This window comes from Sebastes fasciatus, chromosome 2 (assembly GCF_043250625.1).
Source record: "Sebastes fasciatus isolate fSebFas1 chromosome 2, fSebFas1.pri, whole genome shotgun sequence".
Lineage (NCBI taxonomy): Eukaryota > Metazoa > Chordata > Actinopteri > Perciformes > Sebastidae > Sebastes > Sebastes fasciatus.
Genome location: NC_133796.1, coordinates 35,864,465 through 35,888,793, shown reverse-complemented (window position 1 = coordinate 35,888,793; position 24,329 = coordinate 35,864,465). Strand labels below are relative to the sequence as shown.

Here is a 24,329-nt window from a genome sequence, read left to right as displayed (position 1 = left end):
GTGAAACTGTGAGTACCCACAGTTGTATAGGTAGGTATGCAGGTAGGACCAGCATGCACCTGGGTGACCTTTTTACCAGAACAAGAGAGGCAGTGACAATCGTGTGTTCTTTGTGCCTCGTTTGCTTGCTTTTTGGATATATAAATCGTTAGAAACATACATTTTGCATGGACAATGGACTCTTTTGCCTGCGTAAACCTCATACACATGGTGCGTCAGTGGCCCTTTGATTTAAGTTTGATTTAGATTTTTCCGACAAATGGCCACTACATATCCTTTTTTAAAATCTTTTAATTAAAAGCTGTGACATCAAAAATGACCATAAATGTTTTCTGTATATTTTTTCCAGAATCTACGTTGGCTGAATACCAACAGATTTATTTGGACAGACGGCCTTCAGGTGCTGTTTGTGTTCCAGAGAGTTGGTAAGATGACATGTTAATATGTTCTTTTTAATGCCAACCAAATGCATTTATTTTGAATGTTTACTCCTGTCTCTAGAGCTTTGTTAAGGATGTCAAAATCGGTCTTCTTTCAGAAAAAAATGAGCTATTGAAATTATATTTTATATTTGATACATGCTCAGTTTACAGGAGTTACAAGAGAATGATGAGTGAGAAATGACTTATCAGAATACAGCAGAGCGTTTGTGTTTTCTCTCAATTGAATATAAGTAGGAGGTAATACATGGAGCATTTTTCCCCCAGAGCAGAAATATTTACAAGAGATTTAATGCTGCTTTTCAATACAAAGATTAAATATACTTCTTATTTGAAGGACTAAGTAAACTGTACCATCATTCCCCCCATCTTTTTAGTTTCCCCTTTACCTCTTACCCGTAGGGTTCACTATGTCACCTTAATAGAGAGGTGCAGGAATGAGTCCTAAAACCCGGAAATGAGTTAGCATTTTAGCACTTCCGGTTCCTTCGTCTGGAAGTCAATGGGTTTTTTGAATGGGTTTTTAGTTAGATGCCTGAAATAAGGTCTGTGGTTAAAACAAGCTGAAGAGATTTTAACATTGTGTTCCCACTGGCCTTTTGTCGAGGGAACCCGTGTGATTCTAACTTTCTGGTTGGCCTACAAAAATGCGTGAGCCCTGGAGCACTCTCAGCTGTTTTTATGTAACCTGGTTTCACTCTACTTTTTATGCTGAAGAAGGTCACTGACAGAAAGCTTATAGTTTTTCCAGGGGGTGTTCGTCCCTCCTCTCTATACCAACAGGCTCCAGGCAGTGATCTCACATTACCTTGTGGGTGTGATTTTCATACGCGTATAAGCTCATAAGTGGATAAACAGATTTATTGTCTAGTTGCCGTTCTTCTCTGCAGGTGATCCCTTATTAAGTATGAGAACGAACTGTAGCCATGTTTTATTTGTGTCTCTGTTTTGTCTGCTTCTTAAGACCCAACCAGACGGTTACTCACTGTGTGATTCAGTGTTGCATCACTGGTTTACTAAATCTCTCTCTCATTATGAACCTTCCTGAAGACACTGTAAACTCTGCTGGGCTGAGTCCCAGTCATAAATGCTGGCGGGGAGTTCCCATCTCTCTGTCTCTGTCATATATTATCTCTCAAGTAACCTTAATCACTGTTCAAAGTCATAACACAACCACCACCCACTTGGGAATGGCTGATGAAATATGCAAACTAAAAAGGCCCATTGATACATTTTTGTATATTTGTTACATTTGTCTCTTATAAAGTTATATTTTAAATTTTAAATGTTAAGTTATCACTTTTCTGGTAATGGAGATTGGTTTCAATCAATAGAGTCAAGAGTTTGCAGTAATGTATATAATGCGTGATTCGTGGTAATAATTTGGGTTAAACAGACAAAACATTAATATGATTGTTTTCCCAACAGAGCAACTAAACTGTCTTATTAGAGATCCAACAGAAATTATATATTATTACATATTATTTGTTTTTTCATTAGCTGTTTTAGACGTGTTGTGCTGCTGACTGCTTCTTGAAAGCACTGTCCTCTGTTAGTTGAGAACTGGACTAGTTGTGGAATATGTGGAGTCCAGGGGCTGTATTACAGAAACTTCTTATCTTAAGTCTTAAGTTAAGATAGGAAGAGTCCAAGATAGGATTTTTCCCAATTTGGTTTTACAGAAGCAAATCCTAACTAACTTTAGGAATCCTATCTTATCTCAGGTTAGGATTTACTAAATACTCAATCCAACATCGCTTATCAACTTTTATGTCTGTTACCTAGCAACCAACACTACTTCTCTCATCTCGCCAAGCTAAACGACTTTGTAACCGTTGTTTTTCTCATTGAAACATACTGAAACATACATTGTAAGGCACAAAAAATGGAGTAAAAATAACGGCGGGCACTTACTGTAACTTCAAGACAGATGAGCGCTAACTTGGGAGATAACAGAAAGAGAGTGGGCTAAGATAGCAGTCACAGTCTCCGCTGTGTCTGGCATCCAACTTTGATGCTATCAAAAATAAAATAAATACACTGACAAGTGATAGAAAAAAAAGACAGCTCTTATTGTCTAAAGAGCAGAAGAAAAGTGGTGTTTATCCTAAAGTAAGGAGAGATTATTTAAGATTTGGGGAATTTAGGATGCTTGTGTTATACACTTTTTCTATCTTAAGTTAGAATAGGAACAATGACTTAGCAACTGTTCATCTGTAATCTGTATCCACTGTAAATCAGATCCTAACCATTGTTACCATGGTTACCAAACAGTTAAGATAGGATCTGCCAGTTAAGAAGTCTCTGTAATATGGCCCCAGGACATAAAATATTTCTGAAGGCAGATGTGTCAGCACCTATAACCGCTGAGTCATCAGTATCAGTCATTTACGGGACTTTGACAATCACTCAGAGCACCTTGAAAGTGATTGAAAAGGTGTAATTTCTGTATGTTTCTGTGTTTTTGTATGATAAAACCTCCTCACATATTTATTTTTCTGTTCACAGCCTCTGTGTTGTACTACTACTTGTACAAGAGGACCTCAGAGTATCTGGGCGACCCTCGTCTCTACGAGGATTCACCGTGGCTGCGAGAACTGTTCGCTCGGGCCAGACAGTGATCTCACGGCAAAAAACAGCACACAATGCCACAGAGGGCAGGACTACTGTCAAAAAGGGCACAATAAAAAAATGTCCTATATGGACAGCAAAGATTTCACAATAAAATGTGCATTTGAAAATCCATACAATGGGAAATAAATTGACCACTTCAATACAGTATTTTTAAATAATAATTAAATCAGTTACATTTTGGGAACATTAATTTCCAAATTCAAAAGAAAAGAAAGAAAAACATTTAGGCCTAAAATGCATTTCTTGCAATACATGCAAAATATGTATTTCACTTAACATTTCTTTCCAATGCAGGAAGGATTGTGCCAAAATCTGGTAGATGTTTTAGAACAACGTCTCATCAGGTAAAAATGACATGAAAAGAGAGATAATGATTTAAAATATTCTGTTGATACCAGTCACCACATGCCCTTTTTCTTTTCTTTATTTTTTAAAAGACTATATTGCAGTTGTTTTATATACATTTGAGATTTGTGTTGCTTTGAGTTTGTTTATGTCGATTTTGAACAGGGTTTAATGTTATTATGGCTCTGACAGTTACTGATCTCCACTGTCTGTAAAATCTGACCCATCGTGTGCATCTGAGCTGGCCTGGTTTCATTTTCACAAATGCTTAAAATACAATAAAAAATGTCTTTTAAAATCTGTGTGTTTGTATGAAATATACCTCTCTGTCATATTCAGATTTATGAGCTCGTTTCAAAGCATGACACCAGATGAGTGAAGCGCAGCTGATCCTTCAGCTCACTGAACTCTTTGAGGAGCGACTCCTTCTGCAGGTCGAACTGCATACCAAGAAAAGAGAAAAGGTTTTCGTTAGATGGGAGTTTCTTTATGTGAAATGTAAACAGACCTATGATTTTCAAAGACGACAGGGACATACAGTATATACGTATATAGTCAAACGAAAACATGGTGACACAGGCTTAGATTTGTTTGTGTAACAACAAAACAAAAGAAACTAGGAAATCCATATGAAAGTATTTTCTATTCAGTTAAGAAAAATATCAAATGCTGCAGGAAAAATTCATATATTTTAGTGACTCAAGGAGAAATCAAGCTTTGTTTTTGCTGTGTTTTATGTTTAATACTGAAACAACTGAAATTGCTGTAGGTTTATTTGTTGTTTTTTATATAGATTTATTTAGACTTTAAATGAATGAATGAATGATAAAAACAACGGACTAACTCACCCTTGTTGCATATTTATAAAACTGCTCTGCTTCCTCTTGTCTGCCAGACTGAAAACAAAAGGTTCATTACATGGTTAGTTCAGGTCCCTGCGTCCCGCCTCGAAAAATCCAGTTGCAGATGCTGAAAAAGTGTATCTGTGTTGAACTACGCCCCCGTTCAGAGGCTGCATTCCTGAAGGGACAAAGGTCATACAGGTGTGTCCTTCACTGGACCTGGGGGTTAAACTGAACTAGGCTATATAACTACGTCATGTGATTGGTGATCGTGGGATACTAAGGACCAAAGGATTCACCAGCTGTATTCGGGTAAAGAAAGGCTACGTTTCTTTGAGGCATTTTTTGGAGATTCTTTATAAGTGTCAACCCATTGTGTCATATCCTGTCTGGAAATATAGACTAATCTGGGAAACAGCGAGTGTGTGTTTTCAGGGGCGTCGTCATCACTCACCCTGAGGCAGATCAGAGACAGGTAAGCCCACACCTCTGCATTCTGGTTGTTCAAATGATTGGCCTCAGTCAAAGCTTCCTCAGCCTCCCACAGCTCCTCCAGCTACACAGACATACACACACAAACACAACCAAGGCTCACTTCCTTTACAAAGTTAATGAAACAACTCCACAGCTGTCTTGTTGGTGAACTACACAGTACATCCAAGAGGAACCTTAGGGGTTTGTTCACAGTAGAATTAGGACAGTACTTAAACTTTACAACCCCACTGTGAGGACCGGACTTTTCAGATGCTGAGTGAAATCACTGAGCACAGCAGTTTTGGTGAAGAAATAACCCCAACGTTAACTTCCTTTAACACCGCAGGCTGTTCTCAAACCTCGTTCGTAGCTATACCTAAGAAAAGTAATGCACTGTAATTTGTGTATATCCCACGAAATCAATTCGTCTGTAATTAACGTAATTGTGAAGCAGGAAATATAAAGAGCAGCGAACGCTGTGTAGGGAGGCGATAGGGGGGCGGGATGGGTGGGCCAAAGAATACCAGACTTTCACCCAGGAGGCCGGCGTTTGTGTCCCGTGTGAAACCGGAAGTTAACATTAATTTATTTATCATGTAACTTACGTACTTAAGTAACGCCACTTCTAGAGTTATTTTAAACTAAACCACAATCTTGTCCTAAACCTAACTTAGTAGTTTTGTTGCCTAAACCTAAGGAAGTTGTTTCCTGTGAAGATGGAAGTTTATTTTGAATATGCATGCATGCTTGTTATATGTTTGCATGTAACAAGCGGAAAACTGACACCTGTTGCTGGACATTCGTAGGAAAACGAACGAAAAAGGAGGAATAACTTTTTCGTTAGATATCATACGAACCGTTGTATGAAAATACGTTGAACACCGTATGGTCAGAAGATACGACTTGTAAATAAGACCGCTTTGGAAGCTTTCAAAACCAGAATTAAATTGCTGAGATGGAGTTTTACCCGGTAACAGGCGGTGCCCAGGCCTAGCCAGGTCAGGCAGGATGGAGATTGCTCACAAGCCTGCAGGTAGACAACTTTGGCTTCCTCAAACTGAAAGTTAAAAACACAAAAATAAGAGATTTAATTACACTGTAGTTAGTTGCTTCACACAAGATGTTTTACAATGATGTGCTTTAACTTAAATTCAATAAGAATAATTGTGATTTCTGCCTGGTTTCTGCAGCACTATGCTCTTTTTATGACACACTCACATGGTTATACACATTCATGTATAGCAATACAAGAGGAACTTTATCCTAATTGTGTTCAAACTTGTCCAAGAAAACCCATTTGTGGTCTTTCCTGGAAATGCACCAGGTTGATTCATGAGTAAACTGTTTGACTGATCAGAGAGTAGTGAAGCTTGTCTCAATATCTGACCTTCCCCTGCTGGAGGTAGATGGATCCCAGGCGGAGGAGGACAAGGTGAGAGTCTGATGGCTGCTGCCGGAAGCGCAGGCTCAGCTCATAGCTCTCCTGGGCATCACTGAACATCCCCTGCAGGTAGTGACAGTGACCATTCAGCGCCCACGCATCCACATCCTGCTCACAGGGGGGACAACACTCCTCAGGTCAGGGCTCAGAAGAGATGCTAGTTTAATTATTGGTGCTAACTTTGTGTGTGTGGTCACATCACATTAATATTAACAAACTAAACCAAACTAAAAAGGTTGTTCAAAGTTTATGTAAATTTGGACAAATGTTTGGGGATAAAGAAATGAAATCTTTCGAACAGCAATCATCTATCATCTATTTAGATTCTTCCAAGTAAGAAGTTACCCTTTTCATGTTTTCAAAAAGAGATCTATTCAAGATACAAATCCACTGATAAAATGTGGGCTTCAGATGTATGACTGTAGGGTCGAAAAAAAATTCTTAACTAAGATGGTTAAAATAATACAAGCTAACTATCGAGATAAACAAATTAATGTCAATGTAAAAAATTAATGGGAAAATGAATTTCCATGCATTATATCCCCAGCTGATAGCGAACAAATGTGCAAAAACACACATGAAACAACTAACTCTAACTATTGAAAATAATATACATGGAAGATTATAATTTGTTGCTTTAAGACACCCCAAATTCAAAGTAAGTACAAAGAAAATGTATCTTCAAGATGCTGGAATAATGTGAGCAGATGGCACAGTGATATATTTTGGTCATGTAAAGCCTTAAAGTGGCTTCTGGGGAAATTCCATTAGATAACTATCACATTTTTTTGGTATTTCTCTAAATAAAAACCCACTAATCTTACTGCTTGGGAAAATACCAGAAGAGATCAAGAAGAAACATTTGCACGTATTCCTAGTAATAAGGAATAAGGGTAGCGATAATTAAACAAATTACAAGGAATTGGTTAAAATTAACTCCAAATGGAAGGATCTTGTAGTACATGGAATGGAAAAAATAACCACGAGAATCAGAAATCAAGATCATATCTTGAAAGATGGGAAAAATGGGCTTGTGTGCAGCTCTGCCACCCGGTTGTTGTTTCATTTGTTATTGGTATAGTGTATCCTCTGACATTAATTCATCCACTATCTGTTTTTATCTTATTTGTATTTTATTCTATTTTGTATTATGCTCTGTAACTATATAATTTCTTAAAATTAAAATACATACTGCATACAAACAAAATTGAGATGAGAGAAGTTCATAAATCCCAAACTAAATGTGAGTCTTTGCTGCTAACGGAGCAGTACAGAAGCAGTGAATCATACTGGACATGTCACATTTTCCACCCAGTCCTTACTCAGTAATGTTGCAGCCAGTAGTCAGAGTGTGAGTACCTGGTCTCTGAGAGACAGCACCTCTTTGAGGCTGGCGTCAGCACTGCAGTAGTCAGCTCTGAGCATCTGCAACTGGGCCAGATGACGAAGATAGGGGACACTGGGACCACCATCTGACAACAGCAGCTCCAGGGACAGAGTACGCTCCGCCATCTGACAACAGGAGGACAAAACAGTGGCTGCTGACAACTGCTAGCAACTACAACATGGGCATTTTGTTGTTTAATTTTTGTTGAAACTTTACTGCTGACCAATTGTAGCCACTGTTCATTTTAGCAAGACAATATAAATAAAACAGAAATGTATAATATAAAAAACTTGCAGCTTCTCCCTGTGATATTGTTCTTTTTTCACAATGTGTTTTGACTTTCCGAAAAAAGATTTCAACAATATTTCTTATTTTCCACAACCAACTGTCTTTTTCCAGATGTTACTAAACTAAACTAAACTACACTCAACTAAACTAAACTAAACTAAAATAAACTAAACTAAACTAAAATAAACTAAACTAAACTAAACTAAACTAAACTTAGTGTCACAGAATGACACAGCAGTACTGTCGATAGTTTTTACCTGCAGGGCAAAGTTGTGCAGCAGGAAGTGAACCGTCTCTGTGTAAATGGTGGAGGAGAGTTTAGCTGGAGCTGATCTGGGGCTGGCAGTCTGTACTGGAGGCTCTCCTTGCACCTCTGAGTCCTGGTCTCCACAGTCTGGGTCTAGGAGAAAATGACGTATCACAGACAGAAGAGATGAGACGAGTCTTATAGGTGACAGAGTGCATCTAAACCGCTTATAGATTATGATGTATATCAACATTCTTTATCTTAACATGTTTACATTTTCTGTTTTCTGTCCTGATAGATAACATTAAGTGCACAAGAATAGAAATGAAACAAAAGCTACAATCCATTACTATTTGAGAACTTGTCCTTTGTCCGTTTCCTGTTATTTGAGATTTTATAGCAAATCTCAATTTGGATTTGTTTGAATGTTTTGAATGTCAACAGATCTCAGAGTGTTTCATCATTTACTCTAAAGCCCCTTTCCCTCTGGACAAAACCCACCTACAGCTACTAACATCTGGCTTTTGCCTTCAGTGGGAAAGGGTACAATTGGCATTCATTCACGGGACAAATGACTGCTGTAGTAACGGGTATTTACCATTTCCAACTCTTGCGTGCTAATCTTCTCCCCTTTTCCGGTGCGATGCTATGTGTTCATTTATTAACATACAATTAATATGCTCTCCTCAAAGCCACCAGACTCCAGTCTGATACAACAGTGATTTTACCTCGCTGATTGTCGCAAAACACACTTCATTCAAACTCGACAGAAACTAAATAACACGCATCAAAACCGTCTTTTTTAGTCTTTCAACTGTTTCAACAATCACCAACTCTGGTTTGAGAGTTTGAAAGAGAGACTGAATAAGTAATAGATATAAAAAAAGAAGTAACCACCGTAACATTTCATTGTTTACTAACCCTGCTTCTGGTGCCGACCGATACACACCAGGAAAAAAACACAACAGAAAGGCTAGTGCAATGGTTTTAAAAAACCCTGCATATACACACTAATTTTGGTGGGAAAACCAGTCCTGTGTGGAAAATGTGAGATGTTTCAACACTGCAGATCCAGTAGAACAAAGGAGAACTGGAATCAGAAACACTTCAGGTACAAACTAAACCACTGGCACAGATATGAGACCAGAGTCGCCTCTAGCATTTTTGCTTTTCTCTCCAAGACTGGCATTCATGCCTGCTGCCTGGTTTCCCTCCATGAGACGAGAGAAAACACATGACTACATTCAGATGAAGAGACGTTACACCCTTTTAATCTCGCTGCATCTCACCTCTCTTAGCAGTGGGGGATTGACCTGCAGGCGTGGCCATCTCTTCTTCCTCTAGATGCTCTTCCTCCTTCTCATTTTCCTCCTCCCTGTCTGTTTTCTCCTCCTCTCTCTGGGTTGACTTCTTTGCTTCTTTTGCCCTCAGAAAAGCCCTCTCAGCCAGGATGGGTTCGCTCTTGCTCTCATGGAGCAAACCTTGACAGCAGACCCAGAAACATGAAATGAGAGTATACAATTCCAAGCACGCATCTCTACTGCTTTACCGCTCAGGGTCATTTGGGGTCAAAGGATATAAATGTTATTCAACCAAAGTTGCTAAATGTTTATATTTGTGCAGATTTCTTATATCTTTGATATTTACCATGTTTGAGTATTTTCATCATGAGGTATTTTCTTTTGATTTTCCACTTTTAGCTTCACAAAAAGCAGAGAAACAGAGACTAAAGACTAAAACTCTGTACTGAAACCAGACGAATGAATTTAAAGTTTTCAGCTTTTAAACCCACCCACCTAAGGAAGTGAAACTCTGGGACTCAACACTGTCTTTAGATTAAGAATAAGAGGAAAACAACTGATCAAACAATTCAACTAATACAAATTCACACAGACAACATCATTCAAAGGGCCCTGTGTAGCCGTAGCCTCACAATAGCCTCCATCATATTGGTGGTAGACAGCACTGACTGACTGATATCCCATATTTGACAAGAGAGTGTCGGTATTAGCAACATATAAATATTTAGGTATTATTATTGATCGGATCTTGTTATTCAAAGCACACATTTAAAACCTTGTTTCCAAGCTGAAACATAAATTGAGCTTCTTTTACGTTTTATTACTGTCTGTGGAAATCTGGTACACCACTGTACTCTGTATGCTGCCGCTAAATGGCCATCTCTGTATGTCTGCAGACTTTTGCATTGGTTGGCTTTTAACCGACTTTCATCTCACCCAGCAGCGTCCAGGCCACCACACTAGAAGGGTCTATGCTGGCGGCTCTCTCCAGGAAGGTCTGGGCATCCGCGCGATGCTCAAACGTCGCTGCCAAGACCCCACACATTATCAGGCTGGAGAAACACGAGAATACAGACACACGGGGTCTTGACAAAATAAAAGGTGATTTGACATTGCTAGTTATGCACTATAAGTGATGAGGTAGTAGTGAATGAGTAGTAAAGTGAATGAGTTTGAGTGTTTAACCATTAACGTTGTTGCTATATTGCACTGATTAGGAGCACAGAACTGGAAAACTCTAACTATGTTTATGGTGTCCTGTTGCACAATGCCAATAGACACCTGACAACTATTTTAATCTCAATGATGGATAAATCAGAATCAGCTTTATTTACCAAGTACACACATACAAGGAATTTGACTCCGGTTTTATGCATCGCTCTAAACGTGTTTACACAGAAGTAGAAAAAATAACAGCTAGGGACAAGGACAAAAAAAATGGACAAATAAAGGTATGGAATACACAGAAATGCTATGTACACAAGTGGTGATTAAATAGGTGTATATATAAATATTAATTAATTACCAACAATAAAATGAGAATTAAAATAAAACGTCTAGACACAAGTTAATTGTTCTGTAGGTTGTAGACAATGCAAATAGTGCAAAGAACTAAATACTGAATGGATATACATTGTCTGGATGATTATGAACAGTATGAACATGTTAAGATATCTATATGTACAGTGAGTAGGATTTATATTGACAGTGACAGATGATATGTACATATTAAAACAGGGAAAAAAAGTACATTAAAGACTGTAAATTATAATCTATAACAGTAGCAGCAGATATTTTGGTGTTAGAGTGTTATTGACAATGTATGACCGATTAAGTGTTAAGGGAGGGAAAAAACTATTCTTGTGTCAGGTTGTTTTAGTGCACAGTGTTCTGTAGCGCCTCCCAGAAGGGAGAAGCTGGAACAGGTTGTGTCCAGGGTATTCATGATATACATACTCAGGATTTCAGTGCTGAGCTCATGACTATATACTGTATATATGTTGTTTTTAGTGTAGCTGGAGCATTTCTAACCTGGGTTGGTGTTCCTGCTGGATGGACACGGCGTCATGGAAACACTCTTTAGCCTTCATGTAGTCTCCGGTCAGCATGTAAAGGCTTCCCCACTCAAACTTGTGAGAAGGCTCAGTGGGCTCCCTCACCACCAGCTGCAGGAAAACAAATACAAAAATGATTATTATTTTACCAGCCAGAGTCATTATCTACATAGAGATTATCATTAATCACTTCACAAAAACACTGATATACTCCAAAGATAATTATAGACAAACAGAAGCCAGTGTGCAAATTAAGGCATGACATTTGTGACAACCAATTGATTTATAGGTCTGGAAAGATGGATGTTTGTGATTGGTTGTCATCTCTGCTTTGTTGTATTTTATATTTTACTTTTTCTTTCTATCTTTTTAAACTATGACTACATTTTTTTGTTTTAAGTTTTCCAGCAAGTTCGTTTCCTCACTTACTATGAGCGAGGAGCAGAAGTATCAGGAAAGGTTAGTGTGCTATTGTACCTCTTGGTAGTACCGAACAGCCTGCTGATAATCCCCAGTAAGCTGAGCCTCTCTGGCAAAATGTCTGAGCTGAGAAGAACTCAACTGGATCTCACCCACGGGCACATCAACGACGTCATCTGAATAAATCTGGTGGTGAGGAGAGGATAAAAATGAACATAAATAAATATATATATACAGTATATACACATACAGTATACTGTATATGTGTGTGTGTATGTGTTACTTTGTTGAGAGCTGTGTGCATCTCATCCACCAGGTAGACATAGAGCTTGCTGACAAAAGCCTTTAGCTCCTGGGGGTCAGTGAATGGCTCCGTCCGCTGCATCTTGTCACGTACAATCCTAACCACTGCATGCTACACACCAGAAACAAACACACACACACACATTTATTTGGTCAAGTAGTGACGGAGGAGCCACCACCAATAAAAAAACCTGATGGGATACAGATCCACTCTAAAAAACAGTTTCAGGGTTCCTGCGAGTTGCATCCAACCATCAGGAATGTGTTCTGACCTTCATCTGTTCCTTGAAGGTGAAGTATCTCGCAGAGACATTGAGCGTTCCCATCAGCTGAACCTTCTCTTGCTCCCGGTTGCAGCTTTCCAACGGCTTGCATCTTGCTCCAAACAATTCCTCATACTGGTCTGAAACATGGGCCACCACGTTGCCTACCTGCGTGTGGAAGTCCAGCACGGCCTGCAGGAGCACACAACCGTGGAGACAATTCAGCAAGTAAGCAACTCTCCACTGGTGTGTGGTTCATTTGAGTGTGTATCGCTGTGTCTGTGTATGTACATGTGTATGTATATATATATCTGTGTTTTACTCTTTCTGCTCTGCTAGGACCCGCTTGAAGTGGAGGTCTGGGTGGGATCAACGCCTTCACCCTGCAGGAAATAGAGACACATGTCAGCACATTCTCACCCATTCATGTTCCACAGAAAACCAAGGCAAAGAGTACAGAAGCAAAGAGACTAAACTCTGGTGCTTTTTTGACAATAGTTGATAAATGGTGCTGCGGTAGCGTTGCCGCCGTTTTGGACTGAAAACGCCAGTCAATAGAAATGGATGTATAAAGAGACGTCTGTAAATCAGAGGATAATTTTTTGGAGTTAAATCAACTTCCCAGTACGAACACTTAAATAGTCCTCATTTAAATTAATATGTCCTAAAAGTTATGTTCCTCGGCATTATGAACGTGCATCAGACCCACGGGACTGCACCGCCCTGCAAGCTCATATGACATATTCAGTCCTGCCAGCTTCCTGCTAGCTGTATGCGGCTGTAATAATGATTGTATTAGCTGTAATTAATCACTTTTATCATCTTGTAATACACCCATGGGCTGTGTGCTGTAAGCCTGTACCGTGGTGGATGTATTAATGTCTCTGTTCCCAAACAACCGGCTATCGGCCAGTAGCTAGTAGTGCTAGTAGCATAAAATAATCTGAATTTAACGTAGTATTAGCAAATAATTTACATTAATTGTGGGCTATTACTAATACATCCACAGTCTGTGGTCTATTGTACATCTATTTTGGAGGTCCATGACATGAAAGAGATTGAGATTGCTCTCAAAATCTGTGTGCTGTATTTTTCTAACTTCCATTTATGCTCCTCTGGGACGCGGCCGGGCAAAAAAGTTTCATTAATAAATAATCAGGTAAGGAAATAGTTATAATAGTATGCATATTTATAATATTTGTATTGTTTAACACAGGCCATTTCGGTAGAGACATTAAATATGACAATAGAATAGAAATATATTTTTTTTTTGCTTTTGTACGGCACTTTGTAGGCGGACGTTTTACTGGCGTCCGGTGGTGCTGCTGGGCGCTGATGTTGCAATGGAACGAACAATTGGCTTTCACTTCCTATCAATATACATTCTTTTACCAAAGGGGCAACGACCAAATGTAATAGACCAGAGTGCAATTGGGTGTAAATCTGTCACTATTAGAAGTGGGGCCTTTAAATGAGAAAGAATTCAGTCTAACGCTGACAGTGTAACCAATAGAACAAGGTTAAATTTAGATGATTTATTTAACACATTACCTTCTGGACAGCTCCTCTGGACATGTTTTGGGTACCAGCGGTTTCTCCAAGGCTATCTCAATGATAATATAAGTTCTGGAATCCACGTACATCTGCCATTAACAGGAATGAGGTGTTAATATGCTAAAGGATTTCCAAAATACTGCATAACAGCAAGCATTTTAACTGGATAAGCTTATAGTATATTACAGTATTAAGGATGTGGATCACTGGATCTGTATTGAACTGTAACTACAACCACAGTTTCCAGTAAATGATGCCTAATGTGTAATACTGTACAGAGTTGTGTTGCTGTTTATAGTGGAAGCTTACATTTCCCTCCACATTGACGTGCGGCTCAATTTCGGCCGCGCTGTCGGCTGTGCTGTCAGCCGCGCTGTCGGCTCCAGCCATCCTGCTTTGATTACTAGATTGCTGCCATAATGAAAACAGGTGACATTAGAGTCTGACTTTCACAAACACAACCTGGGTGTAAAGTTTAAAGACTTTCAAGGTTACAGTTTGGTGAAACTAAAAAAAAAATAATCAACCACTGGGTTTTGCTTAAGTTGTAAAGCTTTCAAAGGCTTTCAAGGACTTGTTTTACAGCACATGTCTTATATGATTTTCCAAGGCCCTGGAAAGTCAATTAACTAAAAATTCATGTTAAAATTCATCTCTTCTGACCATCACAACATTGCTGACCTTTTTGACCGGCTCCTTGGAATCCTTCGTTCCCCGTCCATCCAAGTTCTTCCCGGCCTTCCTCCTGCAAGAGGCAGCTGAGCCAGCACGAGTTTTGACCTGGCAGCCTACAGCCTTGGCGTAATCCTTTAACACACTGATTCTCCGCTTGGCCTGAAGGTACAAGATCAATGACAAACTCACTTTAATAGAGTAACAACATTTCACACCCCAGGGGAGCAGTATTAGGGTTATCTAGTAGTTATTTATGTATGTATCATGACACAGCAGGAATATCTATGCTTCATACATCGTATGGGCTTATTTCTGTACTGGACACACAGAGATGGAACAGATATTGATAATTTCATCAGACACGTATTTCCAGGAAGTGTTAGAACTCCATTCATGTATAGATAATTTCCTGACATTGGGCCTCATGCAGCAACAGTCTCTTAAATTTCTCTCATATTTTCCTCTTAATTTTCTGTTAAGATAAAAAATAAGAGAGGTCAACTCCAGATGCACCAAACATTCTTAACCATCCAAATCTGCTCTTACCCAGGTGTGCTGAATGATGAATCCCACGTAAATTGGAGGTATGTGGCCGATTGTTTATTAGCATAGGTAATAATTGATATGAACACTATATAAGAACAGGTATTTGCATCAGTAACACCCTATATAAGGGCATACATTTGCATAAATAACACCCACTAAACAATATAGGGCAGGTGTTGAGCCATGTGAAAAAACTCTGGCACTTTCCCAAGAATTGGAGAGGAAAAAATGCTTTAAGAAGAAGAACTTAAATAAGATAAGATAAGATAAGATAAGATAAGATAGATAGATAGATAGATAGATAGATAGATAGATAGATAGATACAATTTAAAAATGTTTTTTCTTATCTTGTTAAGAGTGCTCTCGACCACTCTTACCTAAGAGAAGAGCAAAACTAAGAAAACATTGGTGAATCCCAGAAATCATTGGGGATTAACAAAATAAGAACAAATAGTGGATACAAACAAAAATAAGAGAAAATGTGTTCTTATATCCCTTCCTGCATGAGGCCCATTATGCGATGCTTGATCCGGTAACTACATACCCAGATCAAGAACTATAAATAAAGGAACAAAAATGAAAGAAAATTAGTTGTATGTGTATATTTGTGTGACCTTTTTCAGCATCTCGGCCTGGGAGAAGGGCAGAATGCTGTACGCTCCTCGGATGCGGCTGACTCCAGGATAGAGCAGCTGCCCCATGTCCACAAACGCCAAGCCATGGAAGGGGATCTCTGGGTTATCTTCAGATATCTACACAGGCACACGCACACGCACACGCACACGCACGCGCACACACACACACACACACACACACACACACACACACACACACACACACACACACACACACACACACACACACACACACACACACACTTAAACAATTTATTTATGTCCACATAGATAAATTGTAAACTTGAATGCATGTTGTCTGAAACGATTGTGGATGTTGTCCCCCATTTCTTACATTTGGTTCAGGCTAGAGAGCCAACACTGCAGGGTTAATACAGTACAGACAGAGAGGGGGCATTTCTGGACCTTTGCTTTGATAACAAAGCTGTCTCACCATCTTGATTTCTGCCTTTGCCAGCGGAGCCAACGTCCTCATTATCTCCACCGGCCACAGTCTGCACTCGGTGATCTTCTGCCGCAGCCTGAATGTGGATACACATATTTTCAGATCTTTTTCTCCATCTCTATGTCTCGTTCTGTATTTTATGCTGGTGATATTTCTACACCTGATGCTGCAATCCCATCACATACATTCAGATTTTCTTCTATGTATGTATGTTGCTATAACTCATTAATATTTCCCAAGCAATTATTTGTTGCCGTAGTGACCAGTTTTCTTCACAGGGATTTGACATTTATTCTAAGCATTAAAACTTTTAACTTCAGTGTTACACATATCACAGAATCCCAAGTTTATTGCATAACCCTGAGGTAAAGTGACTTCCACGACTTCCTGATTTCCTTTCCATTTGGCCTGAAATGTATTGAATGAGGAAACTAACTTATCAAGTACACTCTGCTATAATTCTGAAATGCGGTTATTTTGAAGAAATTACAGCCAAAGCTCCAAAAAATTGATGACGGACTTTCCATTTCTAGAATAATCTCTTGAAAGTCATGGCCAGCAGGTATGATGGTCAGATAGGAGGAGGAGGAGGAGTGAGTTGTGTGTAGCTGACCTGCTAGTTCCTCCTGCATCCAGGAAGCAGCGCATCTCTGTATCCCAGCTCACCCTGTTCTTCGTGGTCTCTGCCTCATTGCGAAACTCCCGGTCCTGTAGGAGAATTTAGACCTTTAGCCCTGTAACTGACCGTGTAACTGAGCCTGCTTCCATGCTGAGTTCATTTAAATGGAAAAAGTGTCAATCAGTGTTGATGGTAAATGTAGTTGATTGAAGCAATAAATTCCTCAGTTTGTGCTATATTGACAGAGAAAGCTGAGTTTACAGCAAAATCTGTTGTTCTTCCTGCATCCACCTCTGTCATTTGACATGACAGTGACATAGTTGGAGGCAAAGAAGAACTACAGACTACTATTTGAGCTTTCTCAGGGTAGTAGGCTGTCCTTGACCAAAGAAATTCTTAGTCGACTAACACTCGTACGATTTAATCGACACTTCTGTAAAACTGAGTTTCTCCACAAAGAATCACACAAAAGCTCCACTTTAAATCTTGTGTTTACCAGAGATGTGCTCATAAGTTTCTTGGAAATAAGTCATTCAGCATGTAAAAAGCATAAAAAACAACTAATCAATTAAAGAAATTTTAGTCAATTAAGACAAAAACGACCCATTAGTGGACTAATCGACGAAGAGGGATCGTCCATACTGGGTAGCCAGGGGTTGTGCTCTAGATGCCGCTCAAAAACAGAACTACCCTGTTCTCTTTGTTTGTATTGCAAACTGCGAAAATGGCTACTCAAAAGACGAGTGCAGAGGATGTTATGGACGAGAATACATTTTACAGTGTTTTGGCTGACTCGAATATTCAGCCGTAATTTATTCGGTCCAGAGTATACGGCCGAAGAAATGCAGCAGAGAGAGGCCGAGGTTGTGGCTGCAGTGGGGAGGATATGGCCGCCGGGGACCCTCCAGAACCTGAGCTGCAGAGAGAAAACACTGACTGGCTGTTGTAAGAGTAGTGTAGCTCATTTGGAGAAGAGCAGAGCCGGTACTGTAGTGTGTGTGTGTGTGTGTGTGTGTGTGTGTGTGTGTGTGTGTGTGTGTGTGTGTGTGTGTGTGTGTGTGTGTGTGTGTGTGTGTGTGTGTGTGTGTGTGTGTGTGTGTGTGTGTGTGTGTGTGTGTGTGTGTGTGTGTGTGTGTGTGTGTGTGTGTGTGTGTGTGTGTGGGCGTAGGGAGTGTATGGGTCAATATAGCAGGCACTGAGGAATTTATTGCTTCAATTGACTATTTACCATCAACACTGATTGGACATCCACATAAAAAGTGCAGAATTTTCCCTTTAATCATTTTAGATGTTCCAGTCTTCTACAGAATTAAATATGCTACTATGGGCAATTTACTTTTCCTACTTTTAATTTTTTTTTAATTTAATTTAATTTTTATTTGGAAAAGACAATATCAGTGTGTACAAAACTTTTCAGATATGTATACCTAACACTCTATTCCAGTTGTTATATACATGTACAGTATATATGCGTATGCACGAAAAGAGGAATGCACATGCCGCACTACCTGTGGGTCATAACTCAGTCCTCTGTAGAACTGAAGGTCCTCCATCTTCCTAGATCATGTAACCGTGTATACCCCTCCACATGAACCGATTTAACACATGTACACACACACGTATACAGCCTACATGCATATACGTACTTCTCCTTTAACCTGTCCGCAGTTATGGTTAACTTTCTTACATATGCCCATCCCACACTCTATTAAATATGTAACTATAAACAGTAGAACCAAGAGAGCTGACATTTCTTCCTCACTATTCTCATCAAGAAGAGGGAACTTTTAATATTTTTAAGGCACTTAAACTTCTCATATAAGCCTCTGTGTCAAACTACTGCCGTTTACCTTAAAGTCTGGTCATATCTATTAAATGAAAGGTCTATATATGACATCCCTCACTTTTTCGCAGTTCCATATTTTGACAATTAGTGACAGTGATGTTATGTACCATACTGCAAAATATATCAGTGCACCAAAGCATTCCAGGTGCAGGCCACATTTGCAGTTACCTCTAAGCCAGTCAGCTCGCCGTCCTCCTGCTCTATGGGCTCTGGCTGGAAAAAGGCACCAGGCAGGTAGTGGTTCCCGGGGACCAGCAGGGCCTGATGGGGACTCTTCCTCTGTCGGCACATCTCTTCCCTCTGCCCTCCCGCCTTCAGCTGCCCCTCAGAGAACATCAGCACCTGTTCTTTCTGGGAGTCAGAGGAATCATACAGCCACAGTGTTAAAATCCTTCTCTCTGGAAATATTCAGATTTGCAGTTGGTCTCAATGGGGCACATACAATACAATGCAGCATGACAATCTTAAGATCATAATGGGTTAAAATGTCACTACATTTTCTTTTCTTGGAGGGCTACGCTTGCTTAAAATGGCACAAAATAAATGTAATATGACTGTCTTTGGGTCTGTTCAGTAAAACAGCTTAAAGAAGCTACATGAGGACAGACTACAGTGTAACATTCACCTGTGCAGTAAGCGGGACCTCCAGGGCAGCAGTGTACCAGGGAGTGGGGGCAGGGCCAGACTGCAGTATCCATGACTCAGGGATGGAGTAGGCCGTCTCCACAGTTACCTTCAGCAGGTTGGAGGCTGAGAGTTCAGCCTCAGACAGCACTGGATCTGACACACTGACACGCACATCCAGGGTCGACTGCCAAAGGGGGTCAAATCATGAGGCACAGTCACGTTTTATTTATAAACGGTTTCATTACATTGCCTGCACATGCCATTATAAGGTTAAAGGCCTTAAAATGTGCTAGAAGTGCTTTTCCAAACACTGGTGGGAAAATATTGAGCCATTTTATTTTTGGGCCCACAAATTAGCCAAATTTAAAGATACTAGCCTCTAGTCTGAGCGCAATAAATCACAGATTTGACACACAGTGATGAAACATTTGGTAGGGACATATAATAATGTCCATGACTAAAGTTTGCAGTTCAACATAGCCTTGTTGAGACCCAGAAGCCCTCAAGAAAATCGAAACCCACCTTAAACACTAGGTGCAATACAGTCTTAAAACATATTTTGTTTCCAAAGTGGCCTATTTAACAAAATCCATTTTCTTGTCCACAAGAAAATAAGTCTGAAATTTGTTCAATTATAATGATTCTTATCTTTTTCTACCTTTCTTTTACTATTCTTTCAAAATGTGCACCCCTTATATGCCACATGTCTATATGGATGAAATAACTGCACTGCAGCTCACTGTAAGTGTGATTAGAGACCGCGACATAGGAATGCCACAAGACCTTTTTCCATATGACAGTAAAAGGTGTAACTTGGTGACATGTTGGAGGTTTGATATTCACCCAGACTGTAACTGTACTAGCCCTGGTGAGTTGATGTGATTACCTTCCTCTTGCTCTTTAAAATGACTTGGTTGGCCACCTGCTTCTGTCTGGCTCTAATTGCTTTCTCCACATTTGGGCTGCTCTGTGACTGTAAAACATTCATTGATTAAACGGCGAAAATACAGAGGGTGTGACCTTTCCGTTATCTAAAGTAGCTGTGACCCTGCCCCTAATAATAACTGAGTGATATTAATGTAGAGTCATTAATCAACCGACCGTGCAGCTGGATTCTGGGGAGGACTCTTTGGCTGAGGTGCTAGTGACTACTGGATTCAGAAGGACTCTGGACGAGAAGCTGCACTGACCTGAAGACAGAAGAGAAAATCATTCCAACAGTGAAAGTGCTGCCCTGTAAGGAAAGCTCTTTGGCTCTTTGAAGTCAGTTTGATGTGGAGTCCACATAAAGCAACCAGAGATACACTGGTTTGTTTTTTTTACATTATAAAAACATATCATTTCTGACAGGTACAGCTGTACCTTGTAGCAGCGGCAGCAGATCGACCACAGCTTGGCCCAGCACCGCTGTCTTCGCCTCAGCTTTCTTCGCCTCAGGCAGGAACTCTCTCACCGTCACTGACCACAACAAAACCCTTCACATTAAACAATGCTGTGAAAATGGAGGGCTGCATTGGACCTGCTGTGTCAAGGCAGGGTATTGTCACAGAATAATTATTGGATGGTTGACAAACCTGCCAATAATGCTATCATAAATATTGCCATCAACTGACAACAAAAGTTTTAATGTTATTTTTCGCAGTTACTTAATTGTGTGAAGAATCCTGTTCCTATATCTTTTTGGTACATCCTATTTTTTTTTAATATAGAGGCCCCTCTATTTAATTCTAGCCATATAGAAAGTATGACAGCCATAGGCTTGATGTTATTCTTATGAGCTGCGAGGTACTTAGCTATATTATTGATTGATAAATGTTGGTATATGCATTTTTGTATATATTGTTGTAAATTATGTATATTTGTGTTTTTCTTAATATACATGTAACATTACCTGTGATTATATTTGGGATATTTGGGTCACTGGCAGTATCATGTGACTATCATGTAACCAGACCGTTACCTTTTTAAGATGCCGTCTCTGTGCAGATTTATTAAGTCTGAAAAAGAGCATCTGCTTGAAACCTCACTAACAAAGATGTGCCAATAAATTGCACTTAAAGGGAGCTACAGTGTGAAAACCTTCTTCTACACTTTTCATTGCTGTCTTCTACTGGTCCAGCACCGGCCTACTACGGTTCTGGATGCGCCCAACCACCTTATATTGTTTATTTTTTGCAGTTAAACCAGTTCTTCTGAAATGTAACGTCAACAATAAATGAAAATATTTAGCCAGTGTAAAACTTACAATAGGGCTACATATTGGGATTTCTTGTAGCTGGTTTGTTTTGTCTGTTGGTTATGAGCTATGAAGTAACTAAACTCCATGTAAATTCCAATTTTGAATTTACAAACTGCAGGCTGGCACAGGTTGCAAGACAGCAGTATGAAACATTTTCTGCGTTAAAATAACAATATATCAACTTTATGAATTCTTCAGCAGCCTAAATCTGGACATAATCAGATAAGCTAAGAGTAGCTTTCAAAGAAACGCTGGTGGCCAATTTGTCATTGCAACAACAAGAATTGACGAAAGTTGAAAGAAGAGATGGAGTGAAACTAAATGTTTAGAAATGTCAGTGTCAGATGCTCGTTAGCTCCACTGTCAGTTATGTCAGATATCAAGACACAGAACAACATTTTCGATCTCAACTTACATATGAGGGGTTCATGGGCGATATCACTGAGAGCCTGAGAGTTACTGGGGCAGTGGAAGCTGCAGGTAAAGTCGAAGTCAACGCGCTGCTCTGCAGGGTCGACCTGCTTCTTATCTGACTCTCCCAGCACATTTCCAGCCAATTCAACCTGCAGAAAGCTCTGGAAGCTCTCTGCCTTTTTCCCTTGCTGAAAAGAAAAGAATATGTAACATCAGGTGGATACTGTCATCCACACACCTTCTCAGCCTCAGCGAGTCTTTCTAACGTTGTTTTATTTGCCCCGGATGCTGATACCAGTCATTTAAATTCCAGTAGGCCTACTGAGCCCTGACCCAAAGTTTATATTAAACTAAACAATAAAGTTTGGATTACATTAAAGGTAGTAAAGCCACTCCAGTTTAGGTAACATGTACTTGACATAATGTCAAAAGCATATTCAGTGAGTCTCCTGTATGAGACCTGTAGCTCGGCAGGGATGGCTCTTTGATTAGTTGGTTTGATGTCTCTGAAAAGTCAAAATGGCCTTGGGAAGTGAAGCTGGTACTGGATGCAAACACTGTTTGCTACTCAATAAGAAAATGTACTGTAAGTTTGAAAATATATAAAGACAGGTGAACTGGACAAACACATATCAGCTCACTTTGAGTTTTCTCATTTGGCAAAGACACAGATTAAGGATCAGAGATGATGGTAATGAATGTTACATGACAATTTAACCTAATATTTTGGTGATTGCAATTTTGAGACGGGTGCTTTACATAATGTCAAATCTTGAATGCATCACTTATATTGTATTGAGTGTTTTTCAACTGTGGTATTTCCCACGTTTACTAAGTGCAGTTTGTGAGTACTTTCCCCCCACTGGTGAATGTATTAATATACAGCTATACTAATACTGCCACTTGTAGGCCTATAACCAGGGGGAAATATAATAAAAACTGAGTGAAACATTAGTAAATTGATTTCATAATTTTCTTAGCTCATACAACTCTAACTAAATCTTTGTGAAATAAAATAAACAATAACTGAATGAATTAATAATTGTATTTTTGTGTCTTATCATTTGTATGACCCATGAGATTATTGAGGCACATTAATCAACAACAAACTAAAAATACAAGCAACCTAGGGGATGTCCAACAAATGTATTTAAGATAAGATAAGATATTCCTTTATTAGTCCCGCAGTGGGGAAATTTGGAGAGCAGCAAAGGGGATAGACCAAAAAACAAGATGCATCAGCTAACACAGTAAAAAAAAAAGAGTTAAACAAAGTGTAACAAAATATGAATCATTTAAATAGAAGGAAGTATAAAAATAGGAGCAGTATATACAGTATTGACAATAAACAGACTATTAACAAAATTGCATAAGTGGAAAATGATATTGCACAGTGAGAATGAATGAATGAATGAATGAAATTCCACCTGAAAATATCAGGTTATTGTCAGTTTGTTGGTGTGTAAGTGGTCTACTGGGAGCAGTGCAGGTTGTGGTCTACTTGGAGCAGTGCAGGTTGTGGTCTACTTGGAGCAGTGCTGGTTGTGGTCTACTGGGAGCAGTGCAGGTTGTGGAGTCTGACAGCTGCAGGAAGGAAGACCTGCGATAGTGCTCCTTCACACACTTTGGGTGGAGCAGTATATTATATTATAATATTATAAGTATATTAGTCTCACATAAATACAAACAAAGCCTGCATTTACACACCAATTCACATCAGTTCAAATAACATAACCTATAAAAATCCACTTAAATTAGATTGTAAGGAAGGAGGGCAGTCCTGCCTTATAATTACATAATAGCTCAAAACTGAACCACAACATAACTGTTAGCTAAATAACTGAAATGTTTGGTCAACAACGTTTGCTAACCAACACAATCTGAGTGATAAACACACACATGCCTTTCCCAGACTGTTGTTTGATAACAGTCAGTAACGGATGGTGGTGGTATGTTGGAGTTAACTTGCTGTCTTCTTTTGGTTTATTTAGCTAAACTAATAGGTCAAATGCACATTCATAAACACCTGTTGAGCCACTTCTGTTGCTTTAGCCATCATTGGTGAGCTAGCCTACGTCACTTAAGGTCAGTTAGTTAGCTAGTTAGCATGTGTGAAGTTCCTCACTTTTATTACACTAACTAAAGTTGAACGAGCTTACCAGGTTATTTCCACGGATGACAGTTATCGTTATAGTTTTACAGTTTGTATCTGCAGTATTTCCAGGCGTCCACATCATGTGTAGAGTAATGATAGCCTAATGATAGACTAACTCGGTAACGTTAACTAGC

General features: G+C 39.4%; 2 protein-coding genes across 6 annotated transcripts in view; one reads left to right on the top strand and one right to left on the bottom strand.

The window, feature by feature from the left end:
- Positions 1-3,736, top strand: part of LOC141759844 (transmembrane protein 138-like) — a 12,645-nt gene extending 8,909 nt beyond the window's left edge. For all 3 annotated transcript variants that reach the window (XM_074622320.1, XM_074622312.1, XM_074622303.1), the window contains exons 4-5: positions 350-425; positions 2,949-3,736. In XM_074622320.1, coding sequence (XP_074478421.1) covers positions 350-425; positions 2,949-3,061 — 189 coding nt within the window. In that variant the 3' untranslated portion in view covers positions 3,062-3,736. The remainder of the gene's footprint in view (positions 1-349; positions 426-2,948) is intronic.
- Positions 3,467-24,329, bottom strand: cfap70 (cilia and flagella associated protein 70). 3 transcript variants are annotated; one of them, XM_074622226.1, is made up of 27 exons: positions 24,200-24,329; positions 22,042-22,228; positions 20,750-20,845; positions 20,489-20,577; positions 20,274-20,354; positions 19,386-19,571; positions 18,929-19,111; positions 16,909-17,003; positions 16,284-16,371; positions 15,830-15,967; positions 14,675-14,827; positions 14,303-14,404; positions 13,991-14,082; positions 12,762-12,822; positions 12,449-12,631; positions 12,157-12,288; positions 11,931-12,059; positions 11,431-11,564; positions 10,336-10,451; positions 9,388-9,579; positions 8,109-8,245; positions 7,536-7,688; positions 6,123-6,284; positions 5,703-5,792; positions 4,716-4,817; positions 4,268-4,315; positions 3,467-3,859 (listed from the first exon to the last, which is right to left on the bottom strand). In XM_074622226.1, the coding sequence occupies exons 1-27, from the start codon at positions 24,275-24,277 to the stop codon at positions 3,761-3,763; spliced, it is 3,306 nt and encodes a 1,101-aa protein (XP_074478327.1). In that variant the 5' UTR covers positions 24,278-24,329; the 3' UTR covers positions 3,467-3,760. The 3 variants fall into 3 exon arrangements, with proteins under 3 accessions (XP_074478327.1, XP_074478337.1, XP_074478344.1); XM_074622236.1 differs by having other exon boundaries at positions 6,123-6,239; XM_074622243.1 differs by lacking the exon at positions 20,274-20,354.